Genomic DNA, 19,161 nt, shown 5'->3' with positions numbered 1-19,161 from the left:
TTCCTTTTCTTTTTTCCTGATGGCCTTTTGGCTGACCGCCTGATCTGTAGGGCTGTGTGCATGAGGCCTCAGCTCGCCTCTTTGGTTAACGATGTGCACTTCTGATTCACTGAGATGTCAAAAAGAAAGGCTTAAAATTCAACGTAATTTTTAAAGATAAACCGCCCAGCCGACTCCTCGGAGTATCTTTTAATGCAACTATGACACTCAACTATCATTCAGAGCACTTTTTCACACGTGCACGTTGGCTTCAACAAGACATGTATACATATATTGGTAAAATTGTTATAGAAGAACTGCAGAAATGAGAACGAAGGTCACGTCTTGAAAGACAATATGCCACAGTGGAAGAATGCAGAGCTTTGAAGATCAGGATAGAAAGAGAACAAAGAAAGCATTGTGCGATCAGAAATAAGATCTCTTTTATACTCATGTAGAACATTAAATATTTTCTCACCTCTCTTTGTCGCTCAGGAGCCTAACTCTCCCGCAGGCAGCCCTCCTCACTCACCCCATGGGAATGGGTTAGACCGGGCCCCCACTCTGAGGAAAGAGCTTCCAGGGTCCTCGAGCACAGGAGAGGCACCGTCCACGCCAAACCCCCGCAGCCCAACCACAGGCAAAGCCAAGGACCCTGGACAGGTAAGATAAACAGTTGCTATAAAAATCCCTACTTTGCTTACAAAGCACTGTAATTTTTAACATTTCCAGTAGAAAATCTCTTCACTTTTTACCCTTAGGCCATTCATTGCTGATGTATATTACACTATCATATTGTTTTGCTCTGGGGTTATAAAAAAGCTCATACATTACTAATTTATGCACACTAAATGGCTCTGATACAAAACAAAAGTTTTGTTTTTTTTCACACCGAGAATGTTTAAGCAGTGTCATTCTGGAGGTTACTGCGACGGATCGGCCATGTTCCTTTTTTCCCACTTTCTTTTTTATTGTTTGACATCTCTGCAGATGGATAAGTCCCAGTCCCCGTTGTCTAAGTCTGGCACCCCGTCCCCATCCCACCGTGAGGCCCTTACCCCAGGAACACCAGGAGCTCCTGGTCCCAGCACCTCCTGCCTTCGCCTAGTCAGCAAAGCAGCAACCAGTGCAGATCCCCTTGGTGAGACTCTCCTGACTGACTGACAAGCCTGCTGTAATTTAAATCTAAAATAACTGGTTATTATAATTTCACTGTAGATAAAGGCCCTCTCTGTTACTAAGCTATGGCGACACTGTTTTTTAGTATTTGTAAATGGTACAGATCATCACAGTACCACTGCCCTTGACTTTCAAACTGAGCTGCTTTACTGCAGGTCTTTTTCATACGACTAATTAGGTCAAATCAATCTTTTAATTCAGGCTTTGTACCCAGCTGACCTCTGCCCTTCATGCATTTTAACCTCTTATCCCACTTTTTTCATTTCCACATTTGTTTATACTTATATACTGAATAATCTTGCTTACTCTACGGTTTTGTTGCAAATTTGCTGAATATGATCAAAGCAAAGTTGATATACTTAATAATGTGGATACAGTGTGGATTTGAGCGCTTCTTGGTCTGGTGTCAAACTCGGTGTATAAACAAAGTTTAGTGAAATGAAACATTTTCCATTCTTCTCAGTCCCTCTGTGACTGTGTCTGTGCTTGTATACTGTGCATTGTTCTTCCCTTCATCCCATCCTTCAATTCCTCCTTCCTCTTTCCCTCCCTCCCTAGCTCTCCGCAGTCCCATGTCTGTGCCCCCCGGTTCATACCCGGCTCATTTTGGCGTGGTGTCCCACGCAGGACTGAATGGGGAGCTGGCCAGCCCAGGAGGCTTCGGAGGGGCTCTGACTCTCTCCCCGCAAATCAGCGCCGCGGCCAGCGCGTACTCCAGAAGCCCCATGGTGTGTAAAGGCCAAATTTATCTTCTCTGTCAAGCTCTGATTTATTGTTCAGATGCAAACTTTTGACTTTTGTAGCACTGTTCAAAAACTTGATGAATCACTTCTGCGCCATCAACTGCATTCGTTATATACTCGAAGCCGTCACATTTACATCCTCAAATTCACTTTCATATAGTGCTACAGTCATAGAGAAGAGAAACTTTACTACAAAGAGTCTTGTCTTGATGGATTGCATCTATGTTACATATCAGGAAACGTGGGTGAACAAGAAGGAGCTGAAAGAGTCCAGTTAAAGTCTGATGTAGAAGAATAAATTCGTCCCTTCTAATCGCTTTAAATTGCAACTATTTTTATTTATTTGGAAAATAGATTCTACTGGATAACTTCTTGCACCTTTGGATGATAATTGGAAATCATTCTGAATCTTTAAAGTAGCCTTTGCCAGTCTGTCACTTTTTTGTTCACGCTTTACTTTCCACCAGGTGGCGTATGACTCTCGGTCTCACCTAAGGGCCCCGGGGCTGCCCTCCTCTCTCCCTGGTTCCTCTGGTGGCAAGCCGTAAGTCAGAGCTTCTGTCGCGCACTAAAACAAGCCCAGATTAGACGATGCTCAAGCGTGAAGAGAGATCAAATATAATGATTCAATGTGCTGCAAATTTTATCTAAAGCGGAGTCTTTTTCTGTTTTGCAATTAAAACCATCTACAGTTTTGAGGCACGTGTAATAGCATTAGTATTGTATTTATTTTGCATGGATGTGCTGTATAATTGAATGAAGCAGTTACATTTTTAATCTTATTTTTAGCTGATGGTGCTTATAGAACAGCAGAAAAGGACAACAACACAACAGGAACACACTTCAAATATTAGCTCAGTGATAACCCACAAATATTTGCCTTGGATGGGAATCAGGATGAACTGTAGCTGCTCCTCTTTGTGTTTTTAAAAGAAAATAGAGGGCATTTCAAAGATGTCCATGAACCTTTTTTGATGTCTGAAATGCTGGTGTGATTTTTAAATGTCCCGGCACCTACTCAGACAAATTTGCAGACTGAGGAATTGTGTTGTTTTTGTCATTCATTGCAGAGTGGCAATTCATTCTTGCGGCGCTAATTTGAAATCATAAAGCAGCCTCGGCTTCCAACCGCTACAGTATCGATCAGCCATTAGCAAAGCCACGCTGACTCTGCCCTGTAATATAATCTGCCATTATGCATTCCTGCCCGTAGCTACGGTGAGCCCAGTAATTGCCAGAGTTCGGGGAAATACTGCTGGAGTTTCAAGGCCATTATGGTGTTGTCACACGTCACACTGCCCACTGACATATTTGTGGTCATTAATGAGTTGTGTGTATTTACCCCTAGCACTCTGCTTTTACTTGCTCGCTAACTGATTGATTGATTTTCATCTTCTCTCTCTTGTCTTCATAGCACCTAGGAGTCCAATTTTAGTTTGTTTTTTTAGCTGTTGCTCTTTCTGCCTGACTGTATTGATTTATTTTCCCTCCTCTCTCTATCCCTTCTCAGCGCCTATTCGTTCCACGTGAGCGCGGACGGCCAGATGCAGCCCGTGCCCTTTCCTCCCGACGCTCTGCTGGGTCCGGGAATCCCTCGTCACGCCCGTCAGATCCACACCCTGAGCCACGGGGAGGTGGTGTGCGCCGTCACCATCAGCACCTCGACTCGTCACGTGTACACCGGAGGGAAGGGCTGTGTCAAGGTGTGGGACATCAGCCAACCAGGAAGCAAGAGCCCCATGGCCCAGCTGGACTGTCTGGTGAGACATGAAAGAAAATGAGGCGCACACAAGTATTAAAAAATTGAGAAGAGTACTCTCGTAACCACTCGCACGTGAATCCATGAAAACCAGTGCATGCATCCACAGAGCAGATTTGTTTTTACTGACCATGTCGTGTTTCCTCTTCCACTTTGGTAACAGACATTAAAACGTCCACATTAATTTCCTGAATGTCCCTAGTGTTGCCATCTGTCCTGTAAAGCCTCACGCACTCCCTCCTTGATCAAGTTACAACAGCCGTAATCTGACTGGTTTCTTTATCTTGTCAAATCAGAACAGGGATAACTACATCCGCTCCTGTAAAATCCTCCCAGACGGACGAACCTTGATTGTTGGAGGAGAGGCCAGCACGTTGTCAATCTGGGATTTGGCCACGCCAACTCCCCGCATCAAGGCGGAGCTGACGTCGTCCGCTCCCGCCTGCTACGCTCTGGCCATCTCCCCTGACAACAAGGTCTGCTTTTCCTGCTGCAGCGACGGCAACATCGTCGTCTGGGACCTTCACAACCAGACGCTCGTCAGGTAAGAAGGACCCCTGCAGGTAGACTGTAGTGAGACGAGAGCAGAAAGAGAAAGGTGAGAAAAAGAAGGTAGAATATTTCAGATGGAGGAAGGGAAGATAAAATATGTAAGAAGAGAAAGCGAGTGAGAAATTGTTGCAGTCTGTGGCTTCTTTAACTAACACCAAGGTCAGGTGCAAACAAAAGGGATAATCTAGCCATAGGGGATGTGAAGAGGATAAAACAGCTCTGTTTTAGCAAAGCTGGGCTTAAATAAAAAGGAAATGAGGTGCGGAACACTGTCGGTTCTACGGGGAGGCAAGAATTAAAACATATTTAATCTGACACCTCTACCAGGAAAGAAGCAGAGAAACAACAGGGAGGCAGAGTCCGCTTTGCTTGTGTATTCAAAGGGCTTCCAGTTCGGTTCTTAGACCCTCTTTTGTGCGTGTTTGCGTGGTCGTTGTCCCGGCAGGCAGTTCCAGGGCCACACGGACGGAGCGAGCTGCATCGATATCTCCAACGACGGCACCAAGCTGTGGACGGGAGGGCTGGACAACACAGTCCGCTGCTGGGACCTCCGAGAGGGACGCCAGCTGCAGCAACACGATTTCACTTCACAGGTGCACACACACACAGACACACACACAGACACACACACAGACACACAGTAATCATATTCTGCTCACGCTTTTTAACATGTTGATACAGGTACAGCACTTAAATGGTAATAGATCCCTAATATTGCATCTGTAATAAGATTCACCTCAATAAGGGATCGTGCACAGTAAATACAACAATAATCTACACACACACACACACACACACATTTTGTCTCTCATTCACTATTCACTGTGACGACAGGACTACAGCTGACCACTGGTGTCAAATGAGTTTCGATCCACAGTATAATGACTTTCTCTGTCTGCCATCTGAGGTCTGTTTAGTTCACTCTATATTTAGCTCGTTTATATATCACTCCACTCTTTCATTTTTCCTTTTCCCTACTTTCCACCTCTGATCTTTTGTTGTCCCATCATCTTTATCTCTTCTCTTTAATATCCTCCGATCCCTAATTTTAAGTTCTTTTATCTGTCCTCCCTACTTCCTTCCATTGTTCTCTTCTAATCAACCTTATCTTCTTTCCCGCCCCTCATGTTGTTTTTCTTTTCACTTTTTTAAAAATAACTTCTGCGCCCTTGCTGTTGTCGCTTCTAATCCTTCTGTGTCGCCCCTCATTTTGATTTCTGCTTTGCTTTATTCATCTTCTTTCTCCCTCTTTGTCTCCAGATCTTCTCTCTGGGCTACTGTCCGACAGGCGAGTGGTTGGCTGTGGGAATGGAGAGCAGTAACGTGGAAGTCCTCCATGTCTCCAAACCGGACAAATATCAGCTGCACCTGCACGAGAGCTGCGTTCTCTCCCTCAAGTTCGCCTACTGCGGTACAAACGCAAGCACTTTAATCCGTTCCTAAATCGATTGAATCCCAGCCACTGACCGACATGTGTCAGTCTTCTCCACGCTCTTGCTTTGTAGTTTGTTTTCCCCTTTAGTTACTCCTTTCTCGTTGATTAACATGTGTTACTGTTGCTTTGTTGTTTCAGGGAAGTGGTTTGTGAGCACAGGAAAAGACAATCTGTTGAATGCATGGAGGACACCTTATGGAGCTAGTATTTTCCAGGTGAGAGATAAGCACCGATGACTGGCTCTGATGACGTGTGTGTGTGTGTGTGTGTGTGTGTGTGTGTGTGTGTGTGTGTGTGTGTGTGTGTGTGTGTGTGTGTGTGTGTGTGATATGTCTTTTGTCAGTGTGCCATAGGGAGAGAGTCCCTGCAACACAGAGCCTTTAAGGCAAAAGAGAGAGAGATGACAGGGTTCAAAGGGAGAGAGCGTGATAAACCTCTATTTTTTTCACTTTCAGATTTGTTGATCCAAGGTGACTTGTGGAGATTTATCAGATGGTGCAGACTGACGCACACACACAAACACACACAGTGAATCAAAACACGACAAACACCATCTTTCCATTTCGTTCAGTTGCTTCGTTGGAGGAAATGTTGAAACATGAATATGCAGGGAATATTTTTAGCTGAGCGAGTACATCTGGGTGTGAATGAAACTCGAGAGACGAAGGCACATTTAAGCTGAGCAGTGTGTGTGTGTGTGTGTGCGTGTGTAAAACAGTGTGGTTGTCATATTTCTGTAAGCTACAGTGGGCAGCAGGGTTGGCGGCTCCCGTCTTTCCCCGTGGACTGAAAGGAGAATACTGGCTATCTTGCTTTGTTATCCAAATGCCAAATGTTCCTCCTGCCAAACAGCTCCCTCCTGTCACTGTGTTAAACAGAGCTGCTCTCTCTCTCTCTCGCTCCTCTTCATCGCTGTCCTCCTTGCCTCTTTTCAAAGCGCCGTTTCGCTCTTGTCTTATTTTTCCTCTCTGTTTGTTGTTGTCCTCCCTCCCTCTGCTCATTTTTATCTTTTCCTCCAAATCTGCCTGGATCTACTTTCTTCTTTGACCTTGTCCTTTTTATTACTGTCCTTTGCTTTCATCGCCTTCCTTTATTTTATTTCCTGTTTCCCCCTCTTTCTCCTCATGCTCGCTTTCATTCACGTCCTTTAGCTGGTGTGTGGCATCACTCTCTTTGTTTGCTTTCTCTCAAGGGAAACTGGAAAAGGACAAAGGTCATAAAGAGTACAATCCAATCAACATATGCAGACTGAAAGAAAACAGATGGAACAGTCCGATGAGTCTCGAGTTCAGAAAGTTTAATGAGGGCGACTTTTGTGCAGTGCAAAAAGTTCTCTTAAATCAGTGAGTTTAGAGAAGCGACTATTTGCGGTGCACAGGGAGAACAGACATCCACTTGTTTCACTGTCCAGCCGGTATTCACACCATGAAGGTTTCCCCTCTTCCTTTTTTCAGCTTTTATTGAGCTGTTTTTCGCACCGAAATGCCAAACATGCTCTCATCCTTTCAGCGGTATTGGCTCAACAAAACAAGCTGTGTTATCATTCTGAAATGTTGCTTTTTATAAATGCTCATTCTCCCTGCTATAAATTTTAAATATGACAGTTAAATGGCACATTAGCTGAAAATCTGTGCTGCCAGGTACATGCCACCGTGTTCACGTCACATGGTAGCATGCAGCTTCACATTTTCAATCACAAAGATGTTTTTTTTATATACAAGTTCTTAAATAATGATACTTATTTTTAGCTCGTTCACTTCGTAACTAATGTGTTACCGAACATTTTAGGCTAAAAGATGAATCAAATAAACCCTGTGACTCTTTTTCCAGAAAGCAGACAAAAGTCACAGACATCCAAAAAGTAAATCAGAGTTTTAAGTTTCTCTGGGTTTTTCAATGTCTTCTTTACTTTTCTCATCTTCAAACTCATCCTTTAACCTGTCACTGCCCCCCCTCCTGCTATCTTGTTATAGTTTGAGGATTCCTGTGTGAAATGGCCTCTCACCAGTGCCCTGATGATTGACAGCCCCGCTGAGCTTGTAGCGAGGAAAGGAGGAGAGGGCAGAGAAGTTTAGAGAGGGAGAGGAGGAGTCGACACGAGAGCTGGGGCCTGAGTGAAAGGGGAGCCTAAGAGGATAGAGAGCGGTGGTGGAGGAGGAGGAGAGTCTGGGAGGAAAGGGAGGAAGATAAATGATGATGGAACAGTAGGGGGGAAAGGAGGTGAAAGGGGGAGGTGGGGTTTAGAAGTAGCTTTAGATCATCTAAAGCCAGGTGCCCAGGTCTGGCTTTGGGATACAGGGGGGAAAAGAGAGCGAATAAAAGGGAAGGATTGTGCATTTTTCCAGTTGAGGCTACAAGGCTTATGCTGCTTAAAACCTGGAGTTAATGTGGCAGTGTCTCACACTGGAGCAGACGAATGAGTCAGCATCCTGGAGCTGTGGAGTTGTCTGTTTGGAAATAATTGCCGACTGTTTTGAAATGCAAATATGTCTTGTATGATTGAGTATTAAATGATGAGTCACATCTTTTCTAACATCTCTTTGTGTTCCTTTCTCTCCATCTGTCTTCATCCATTTATCATCACATCCCTCTTGCTTTCTCTCTCACCCCACCCCCCACCTCTCGAACACTCCCAGTCCAAGGAGTCTTCATCAGTGCTGAGCTGTGACGTCTCCCCAGACGACAAGTACATAGTAACTGGCTCTGGGGACAAGAAGGCCACGGTGTACGAGGTGGTGTACTGAGGGCCGGGACAAGATGGGAAGAGACAAGGTGGAGATTTTAGGGGCGGGACACTCTGCCAACCACTCCTGATCCTCATTACATCAGCAACAGCAGCACCTCCGTCTCAGTCGTCTTGAGTCCTCCTGACTCTTACCCCCAAAACATCACTCCCCCCCCTCTCTTTTTTTTTTTTTTGCTGTGATATAAGCTACTGTGGAAGCTCCCAAATGCCATCTCCCCTCCTCCCCCTTCCACTTTTAGCCCAAGGATGAGGCATGATAGCAGAGAGAGAGAGGCAGAATGGGGAGCAGCAAGATAAGAAGGACAAAGGAAAAGGGCGGTGGAGCATGAAGATAAAGTTTGGAGGAGAAAGAGGGAAAGATGAGGAGAAGAGAAAGAGTGAGTGCGGAAGGAAGAAATGAAAGGGAGGAAGAGGACGATGAGGAGGAGGAGGGAGGCAGGGTAATTAGGGCTGTTTCCTGATTAAGAGCTCAGTGGAAGGGAGGCCCCCAGAGGAGGTGCGGAGCGGCACTGTGGGAGCGCCAGCCAGGAGCACTGATACCACACAATCGATTCATTAGCCAGACAGTGGAAGCCTTAATGAGGCTGACGCCGCAGCTCGATCTCCCCAGCGAGAGGTGTCAGGAGCTGGGGAATGATGACGCTCCGAGACGGAAGGGGGCTGCTTCAGATATCCACATACACTGACGTGAAACATAGACCTGCTAATACACACACGCGCGCGGCATCAGGCTAGAATACACACACACTCGCTTCCACCCCCTTGAGGTACTCGTATGAAGAGAGAAACACACACAACACATAGAGCACCCAATTAAACATTCACCGCAGCGCTCCCCGTCTCACTGCTAATATCTATTTTATTTTGGTCTGACAAAGGCAGCGTCTAATGAGCAGCGGAGTCAATGGGATTCTCCCAGGGCCCAGAGACACAAACAGAGAACATCAGCCGAGCTGTTCATTCTAATTCCTCTGGATTGTTCTCCTGACACCGGGCGCTGCACTCACTCTCATTAAAGGCACTGTCAGCTAGATGAAGTAGCAGCACGCCAGCTTCACTGTAAGGCGGACGAGGGGGCAAATTAACACCACACGTTTACGCTATCATCAGCAGCCAACTAAGCAGCGACTAATCCGATTCCTTTCAAATTTTATGCAACTAGTTGCTGTTTTCATTTACAGACGAGATTACATGTTTATCAGAGTCATTATCTCCATCTCTGCCTGCCTGCTTACGTGCTAGTGTTCAAGTGCTCGGGCTAATTCTTGTTTCATAAGCTATTGATTTCTATTAACTGAGATGCTAAACACCTTAAAGAATTTTTTACATTTTCACTTGCTCACTGAGATTACGATTAGAAGATTTATGCCACTCTCATGTCTGTAAATTCGCCGCAAGCAGCCTTCCAATGTAGCTTGGCCAACAGACAGAAAACAGGTGCCCAAAAGAGCATTTTACTCTTTTAAGAGCGTACAAATCGGTTTTTATTGACAACATTTGACGCACCACGCTAGCTGGCTTAAACACCTTACCGCTGTCAACTGCATGCTGAAGTTTCAGTGCAGCCAGAATAAAAATAGTTGAAAATAACTTGTGTCAATATGTCACAAACAATGCAATCAGTATCGTCCATGAGTTCAGCTTCTTTTGGCCCGTTTATGCCGGACCGGTCGCTTTGCATGCAAACAGCTCCATACCACCGTGTAGGGGAGAGCAGCGTGTCGTGATTTATGAGCTGAATCATCATCACTATGCAAACACATTTTAATGACAGCTAAATCACTGTGATTTTTACTTTCCACTAATTAGTTAGAAACACAACTTTCAGCCTTTCTTATATTTTAAAATTGGGGTTTTTGGAGACCTGGGATGTAAATGTGCCGGCACTTTTGGGTCAGCTTCTGTTGTGTGTTCAGGCTATAAATAAAACAGACGTGACAACACAAAAGGGTTCAGACATTTTTCAAAGTGCCTGTTTGTTAATTTAATACAAATCGCTAAACTTACAGGACAGAAACTACATATCAATCCTGTCAGGGTAGTATTGATCCAGTACCAATAGCAGCATTGGTATCGTTACTATGGCAACATTCAGAAAATAAAATAAATGCATAACTCAGAGGGGTTTTTTTTCCAGAAAGCCTGATGTTTTCAAACTGTTGCAACATCTCCCTCTCTGTAGTGTGTGACTCTCCAAGCTTCTGTACCAGCCTGTGCTGGTTTTTAACCAGTGGTTAAAAACCAGCACAGGCATAAAGTCAGCCAGCATAAATATGTCCTTACAAGCTGGAGACAGGTGCTTTTGGTGAATTTGGTTTGCATGCCATCAATAAAGTTTGGCCAGGTGCTTCCTCAGATTGGATGCGTTACCGTGGCCACCTTCACATTTAGCACCACAAATGTCACAGAGGGCGTCGTCTGCATATATCACATCAGATCGCTCAAACGCTGCTGAAGTCGAGGTTAATACTTTCTCCACTTTTCTGTTTGTGGGCTAAGCTTACTTGCGTATTAGTGGCCCTGACTAATAGCAGGCTAGTAAAACGATGATTCTCCCTGTTTTTCTTCTGTGGCTACACTGAGTATTAATCTATTCTGAAGTATTCTAGCACGTTGTACAGCTTTTACTTGGCTTTTTGTGGATAAACGCATGAGCATTGGAGATGCTGGTAAGGAGTTTTTAGGGGTTTTTCTTTACATTTCAGAGTCAGGCTACCCGTTCTCGTTTCTGTGTACTAAGCTATCAGGCCTTGTAATTATTGTACAGACATGAGAGTACTATCAGTCTTTCTAATTCTTGTTATGACAGCAAATAAGAAAAATATCAAGCTACTTCTTTAAATATAATCCTTACTTTTGATTCCTACTTGTATCATATTCCAAACTGGCAGGCAAACTGTATATCGGAGCTCTCTGCTTCTGTAGAACATGCATCACCAATGTTTAGACTAAAAAGGCACATTTCAAGATTTTCTTTGATTACTCGTTAATTTCTGAATATTTTTTTTTAATAGTGATTGCTTGTCTTATGTAATGGTGTATTTATGTATTGGGGTTGCCTATGATTATGGGGAGGAATGCACTCACACATGGAGACAGAATATCAAGAGGAACACAGGTGGGACTACTTTTTTGTCTTTTTTTTAAATCAGGGTACCTTTTATCCTTGGTAATGGTGATGGGCAGAGGGTGTACAACATCAGCAATCCAGTGTAAAGAAAAAAAGAGCTCCTCTGTCCACTCCTTGTTTTTATTATCCCCCTTTTTTTCCAAAGTGGTAGTGCGTGTATTTTAGTCTGTTTTCAGTCCTTACTGTGTAGTAATAAGCTGTTTCTGTTGAGTCTGTGGACCGTGTACAACAGGAGTTGGCTGCGACATGAAAATATAGATTTAGCCATTGATTGATCGATTGAGGTTCCACTTTTTATTGCATGTTTGTTGCATTAAGCTCCACTGCTGGTAGAACAAAATCAATCTGGTTTCGTTCGGTAAATACAGCGAACGGTCTCACAGCCGCAGTTTTACACAAGAAAATCTTAGCGTGACAGTATGCAATCTAGCTCATCTGTATAAAATGTCAGCAGGACTCTTCCATGCTTCTTGCTGCAGCACTAATGCAGAATGGGAGATTTACGAGAGACTTCTGAGATGGCTCGTGTACCAGCCAGGAGTCAGAGATAATCTGTACAGTTTAATGCCTTTGCCTGCCTGTTTCCCTTTCTGCCTGACAGCCACAGGCAAATCTAAACAATATTCTCATACACAAGCTTGTAATCTACTCAAAATGATGCTGTATAATGGCTATGCATTTGGTGGTATAGCATAAATATTTGGGACATTGTATTTGATACTTTTCTTTAACAGTAGGTAACACGTCTCCCCTGCTTGTGCTTCTCTGTTCCAACAGTGTTCAAAACTTATCTCCCCCCCATTTTACAAGTTCATGTAAAGTTTCTCTTTTAAAAAGCCAAGGAACTTCCTCCTTTTTGTTTCTTTTTTTTCTTTTCTTTTTAACTGGGTCTTCCCTCCTGAAGTGTTTTCCCACGTGCTGTAAAAGAAATACTATGTGTGAAAAATAAACCAAACTTGTGTTCATCCTTTCCAGTGTCTTCTTTGTCAATTATTTTACTATGGGGATGGCAGTGGGTGCTCTGCTTTTGGTATAAATTTTAACATCTCTGGAAATGAAAGCTAAAAAAATGAGGCCAATGTGAAAAGTTCCCTAACATGCATCTCCTCTCTCTATTGTCTCTGTAACAGCCTCAAGTAACAGTGGTGAGAGCATGCTTTGTTGAAGATGGATAGCACTACCTAGATACACAGGGGACCGACTGCACTGTGGAGAAGAAAGCCAAATGTTAACTTTCGTTTTAGCAGTTTTCGGGCTCGAGATTATCCCAGCTGTCGTAGGTTGAGAGGCAGTGAACACCCTGGACAGATTACTAGTCCATCACAGGGCCAACGCAGAGAGTCAGCCAACCATTCACACTGACATTCACACCTATAGGCAATTTTGAATCAGCCATTAACCAAACATGCATGTCTTTGGACTGTGGGAGGAAGCCACGCAGGCACAGGTAGAACAAACACAAAAGCCCCAGTCAGCCAGTAGATTCATGCCCAGGACCTTGCTGTGAGGTGCAAGTTTAATCACCAAAGAAACTGATTCCATTGTTTACCATAATCTCATTACTGTTTGCAGAACCTGTACGGCATGCGTACACATCACAGGTGAGCAGAGAGGAGTGCAGTGAAATGGTCTCGTCATGTAACTTTACACCATCTACTTATCTCCACTTTCTTATGATTGCTGTAAAACAACAGTGTGTCTTAAAGACAATCACTGTGGGCTGTGGAGGCGAATCATGGCAACTATATTAGGCATATCTATTCAACGACTCATTAATGCAGCTGCCTGATCAACCAATCATGTGGCCCAAACTAAATGCATCTAGGCATTAGGGGTGCAACGATACTCATATCGATATTGAACCGTTCATACAGTGCTTTCGGTTTGGTAGGCATATGTATCGAACAATACAAAATTTTTAATTTATTTTATCAACTTTCCTTCTGACGATGCTGTCTGTGTTGAGCGCTCAGTGGATCTGTGCTCGACAGTGCAGCCTAGGCGGAGTAGTCGAACGCAGATTCACTGAGCGCAGGGCAAACTAGCGAGACAGAAGTTAAGCTCTCCTCGCAACATGGCAAATTGAACCTCCCCCACCCTCATTCAGATCTGGCATTTGGAACTATTTTAGTTTTCATGTGACGTATGACCCTGAAGGTAAGCGCGTCATGGACTAAAGTAAAACAGTATGTCGGATGTGCCACACAATGCTCAATTACATGGGTGGGAACTAGTGCGTTAGCGCAGTTAGCTCGTTAACGTGTTGGCCGTCCAGCCCCAGGCACGGGGCGATCCGCAGTAGCTCGTTAACTTGCCGTGTTGTGGCGTTAACGTCATTTCAGCGAGATTAACGCTGACAGCACTAGTGGGAACACAACGAATATGACTGCACATTTACTCCGACATCATCCTAGTGCAAAGACAAGTGGAAGCAGACAAAAACAACAAGCACGCATGCTACAAACTTTACCCGAGTCATTTAGACAGCCGTTAGCACAGGATTCTCCTTATGGGGACCTGATATGTTTAATATGCTGCTGAGAATATAGCCCAGAAGAAGCTTATAGTATAGCTTTTATTTTGGAAAGAGACGTTTCTCTGTAATAAACTCTCTTTTGAGTGATTCCTCAATCAGATATATTTATTTTTTTATTACTTTGTTGTTTCAGCAACATTAAATTTAAAAACTGTACTTTTGAGTTAAAATATATATTTATAATTTTAATAAATGACAAATTAAAAAAGCATGAACATTTTTTTTTGTATCGAAAAAATATTGAACCGTGACACCAAAGTATCGAACCGAACCGTGAATTTTGTGTATCGTTGCACCCCTACTAGGCATGTAATCATGGGCAAGACGGTCTGCTGAAGTCCAAACTGACCATCAGAATGGAGGAAAAGGTGATTTAAGTCTCTCTGAATGAGCCAAGGTTGTTGGTGCCAGATGAGATGGGCTGAGTGTTTCAGAAACTGCTGATCTACTGGGATTTTTACAACCATCCATCTCTGGGGTTTACAGAGAATGGTCCAAAAACGAGAAAGTATATAGTGAGCAGCAGTTCTCTGGGTGAAAATTTGCCAGTAGATAATGGCAGGACTGCTTCAAGCTGATAGGAAGGTAACAATAACTAAAATAACTACTTGCTATAACAATGACATGTAGGAGAGCATCTATGAATCCTTAACATGTCTAACCTGGAAGCAAATGGGCTACAGCAGCAGAAGACCACACCAGGTTCCACTTCTTTCAGCTAAGAACAGGTAACAGAGTTTATGATTCGCACAAGCTCACCAATATTGGACAACAGAAGGCTGGAAAAACATAAGTCTTGATTTCTGCTGGAACACTAAGATGGTAAGGTCAGCACTTGGCATAAAGAACACGAAAAGTGTAACCTTGTACCGGCGGTTCAGGTTGGGGATGCTGGTGGAACAGTGTGTGAGAGAGATTTTTTGGCACACTTTGAGTCCTTTAGTTCCAAGTGAGCATTGTCTAAACACCACAGCTTACCCGAGAATTGCTGCTATCCATCCCTTCATGACCACAGTGCTAGTACAATAGTACATCATGTAGCAAATCCTTTTACACGGGTTTGTGTGGAAGCCATTGTAGTCAAATGGCTTCGACAGCCACCAGAACTCAATCTAATAGAGCAGTTTTTGGATTTAGTGGAATGAGAGATTTGCACTGTGGATGTGCAGCTGACAAATCTGCAACAGCTGTGTGATGCTGTCATGTCAATATAGACCAAAATCTCAGAGGAATGTTTCCAGGAATGTGTTGAATCTGTGCCACAAAGGGAAAAAAAAGAGTTCTGACTCTAAAGGCAGGTTGTAACCCTAATCATTGCTGCCGGTGGTGTGGGGTAATTTCTTTCTAGGAACTCAAGTGAGACAATAACCCTGAATTATTGGACTGAACTCTATCATATTGTGCAAAAACAGTATCAGACACAGGGCCATCACATGCTTTATCAAACTGACACTGTGTCCCGCTTTCTCAGACACTTTCATTTAAAATGTATTCAGCACATTTAAATTTTCATGTTCCTATCATTAAACTACCAGTAGGCTGCCTGTATTAGCCACTGGTTACAAAGACTATTTTCTTCACACGCATAAAACTGTCTGTCCTTGCTTAACATTTCAGTTTAGCACAAATGTTCATTGCCTGACAACATAACAGACCAAAAACAAGCCTGCGGAGGTTATAATCTGTCACCATACAGGTAACAAGCAAATGCTGCAAACACATGGTGCTAAATCCAGCCAAGCAAGGTTCAATGCACAATTTAAACACATCAAAATATCCCACACTGGTACACTGGCACTTCAGTCAACAGCAAGGCACAGAAGTAGAAAGAGGTTCATATTTGAGGTGGGTGGAGCGATTTAAATATCAACCGTATCAATAGCAATGCTGGATCGATAGTAGTGCATTATGATTGATGATGGTTGGTTTCTGTCATCTAAGTTCAGTATGTAGCACATTATACTGTTTTAAATAAACAATTGTTTTTGGAAATAAAAAATATACCTCAAACATGCACTATGACGTTTTTAACCCAAAGTCCTTTGGGGCATATTTAAATTCCTGGTCTTTTCTCCAAAAGCTGAAAGGTGGGCTTTGTCGTAAAAATCACAGTGGTCATTAAAATGTGTTCAGAATATGCAAATTAATGATAATCAGAGATGGGCAGTAACGCGTTACTATTGCAAAAATGGTAATTAGATTACCGTTACTTTCCCGTAGGAACGCTGCGTTACTGCGTTACTAAAACCGTGATTTTTTTGCGAGTGTCTCATGACAGTGAAGTAAACGAGTGCGACGTTAGTGACAACAGCTGTGTGCAGATCAACAATGGATCATATATGAGTGCGGGAGAGAGTATGAGCGTGCAGCGTTTAAAGCGTGGAAGTACTGACCTTACTTTGAGTTTGATTCCATAAAAAGTGACAAAAACATTAGTGTCCGCTGTGCGTGGGAAGAAAACTTCTTTTTACAGCGAAAAAACCCCTAAACTTCCAACAAGCACCGAGTAGCTACGACGTAATGGGAAACTCACAGAGAAACTCGCGGATTCTTCCACTGACCGCGGCACACCTGCACCAGGGTAACCCTCCGCCTACCCCGCTCCTGCTTTACAGGTGAAAATAGAGCAACAGGACCGCTGAGTCTTTGACTTTATTTATTTTCTGCTGTGTTTTACTTGCATCTATTTGAAAGACTGAGTGTTAACACACACAAAAAAAAATATTTTATGTGCTGGAATGTGCAGAAAATAGGTTTAAATGTTAAACAAATTTCTTCCAGTCAGTGAATGTTGCATATAATTAAATTTTTGCTTGATGCATAAAGTTAAAAGATTAAAACCAATAAAACAAGTTTTAAAAAGGGACTTTTCCATTTGATCACATTTTGTATGATGGATTGTGCAGAAAAAGTAGAATTGGGCTGAGAGATCTATCGCTTTATCACCTACTCAGGTTGTAAACCGTGTTTTTAAAAAGTAACTAAGTAATTAATTACTTTTGAAAATAAGTAATCAGTAAAGTAACGGGATTACTTTTTGGGGGAACTAATCAGTAATTAGTTACTGATTACTTTTTTCAAGTAACTTGACCAACACTGATGATAATTAATTTCATAAACCATAAAACACTGCTCTCCCATGCACAAATTTGCACTATGTACAGCTCTGGTGCTCTGGTGTCTTGCTCATCAGTTTTTGTAGAAGTGCCGTCTGTATCTCTCTTTCTCTTTCATGGTGGCCAAGTTTTTAAAACTCATATTCCAGACTTTACATTTATTTTCCACAGAGTCAGCTGGTATTTTTGTGCACAAGTGTTCTTTAGATAACTTATTTTACAAATCTCACAGCAGCATTGTGAGAATGAATCTTTGCCACAATGATTCAAGGCCAGAGAAAAAGCAACTGAAGTTACCAGCTAGCTAATGTGCTGTTGGAAACTCTCTTGCAGTGTGTGCTTTCTGCAGATGGCTGCCCCTCTGAGGTTTCTTCCTGTTAAAAGGGACTTTTTCCTTCCTCCTCTCGCCAGTCATGTGATTGTTCTCTGTATTATTGTAGTGTCTTTACCTTACAATATAATATGTTTTTGTGATTAGGAACTTATAAATAAAATTGCATTGAATAAGCAAAAAAGGGGGAGGAAAAAGAAACAAAAGAAAGAAAGCATGGTGCTCAAAAGAGAAAGACATGAGCAGGACGACCACCATTACTGAGCATTTGAGCAGTGCTGTTAATGACTTTGCTGAACACAAAGCTCAAAAGTCAAAATTCTGAAGGGTGAGTGGTTTATGTGCTTGTAAAGGTTGAAACATTGTCATCATGTGTGTGTGTGTGTGTGTGAGAGAGAGAGAAAGTGCTACAGTTGCTACAGTATAATATGGCTGTAAGCCCCCCCCCCAAATATCTGCCCCAAGGCCCTTCACACAGTTGCTCCGCTTGTGGATAACATGCTGTAATTCAACGTGCAAAAGTCAAAAGGATGAATGGCTCCTGAATAGTAATACTGTTCAAGTACTATTAGTATTCAAGGGCTCAGGCTTACTTTGGCAGTTGTATAATTACAGCCTCACCTGATTGGTTAATTAAGTTTTTTTTTTTTTTTTAACAAGGTAGCCGTTGCTTTTTACACCGTTTTTTTTTTTTTTTTACACCGTTTTTTTTTACAGCCATGTCCTTAGTGAGAAATGGGGACGCGATAACAACAGCAGTTAAACACACTTTTTAAAATGAAAATGCCTCCACCCACTGTGACTTGAAATTATTATGAGATTATCTTCTTAGGTGTGATGAGTCGTGTGTATTTAAGGACAGAACTGAAGGGTGGCTGTAAGATAAAACACCATAACACACACACACACACACACACACACACAACCCTCCATGTTGCAGCCTGTGCAGCAGTTTCTTGCCCACTATGGGATACAGTGCCAGGTGCACAGAGCCAGGTCCATACCAGACAGCAGAGGCAGCGATGCCCGAGGATGTGCCAGCAGAGCACGGCTCTCCATCCATGCACCTCCAGTCCAAATGTATTCTCTCGGTTAGTTTAATAGTCTCTCGGAGCTGCTACAACAAGCTTGCTGCTGGCTTGTTGTTAGCATTGGCTAAGTGCGGTGTCTAGCTATTGGGCCATTACAAAAAGAAAAATCGACATGAAATGAAATCAGAAAATACAAAATGTTCTACGTTCAAACAGGTCTAAGCAGAAGTTTTTACATCACTCTGGTCTTCACACACATTATACATTACAAGTAAAGAAGTGAAGGATGATTGGACCAAATCTTGCCAGTAATGCTTTCTGGTTGTTGACTCAGAACATCATTAAATTGCATTAAATTCATAGAGGTGGTCATAGACAAAATAGTGCTGTCCTCCTCTCTGCCCCATGCATACAGAATTCTATAATGGAGATTTTATATATATTTTAAACTTTGAGGAATCTCCTCCGCCTAAATGAAGCGGCTGCCATATATGCAGGAAACATGCAAATTTATGTTTTGTTCCCTAAAACTCTACATCAGAACCAAATGAAAGGCATCAATCAACTCTATAAGAAAACACTATAAAACCAGCAGGGGCTTCAAATTCAGCTTTTAATTATCTT

General features: G+C 42.8%; 1 protein-coding gene across 3 annotated transcripts in view; it reads left to right on the top strand.

Annotated features, from left to right (window-relative positions):
• Positions 1-12,493, top strand: part of tle2b (TLE family member 2, transcriptional corepressor b) — a 78,103-nt gene extending 65,610 nt beyond the window's left edge. For 2 of the 3 annotated variants that reach the window (XM_014333144.2, XM_005920815.3), the window contains exons 11-20: positions 475-642; positions 970-1,120; positions 1,717-1,886; positions 2,369-2,445; positions 3,412-3,661; positions 3,957-4,204; positions 4,658-4,805; positions 5,473-5,623; positions 5,786-5,862; positions 8,284-12,493. In XM_014333144.2, the coding sequence (XP_014188630.1) occupies positions 475-642; positions 970-1,120; positions 1,717-1,886; positions 2,369-2,445; positions 3,412-3,661; positions 3,957-4,204; positions 4,658-4,805; positions 5,473-5,623; positions 5,786-5,862; positions 8,284-8,391 (1,548 nt within the window). In that variant the 3' untranslated portion in view covers positions 8,392-12,493. The remainder of the gene's footprint in view (positions 1-474; positions 643-969; positions 1,121-1,716; positions 1,887-2,368; positions 2,446-3,411; positions 3,662-3,956; positions 4,205-4,657; positions 4,806-5,472; positions 5,624-5,785; positions 5,863-8,283) is intronic. The other variant, XM_014333145.2, reaches the window with a different exon arrangement.
• Positions 12,494-19,161: the final 6,668 nt, after the last annotated feature.

The sequence above is a fragment of the Haplochromis burtoni genome, unplaced genomic scaffold, assembly GCF_018398535.1.
Source record: "Haplochromis burtoni strain Fernald_Lab_line unplaced genomic scaffold, NCSU_Asbu1 Contig_42, whole genome shotgun sequence".
Taxonomy (NCBI): Eukaryota; Metazoa; Chordata; class Actinopteri; order Cichliformes; family Cichlidae; genus Haplochromis; species Haplochromis burtoni.
Note: the sequence above shows the minus strand (reverse complement) of the source record. Positions and strands in the feature narration are given on the sequence as shown.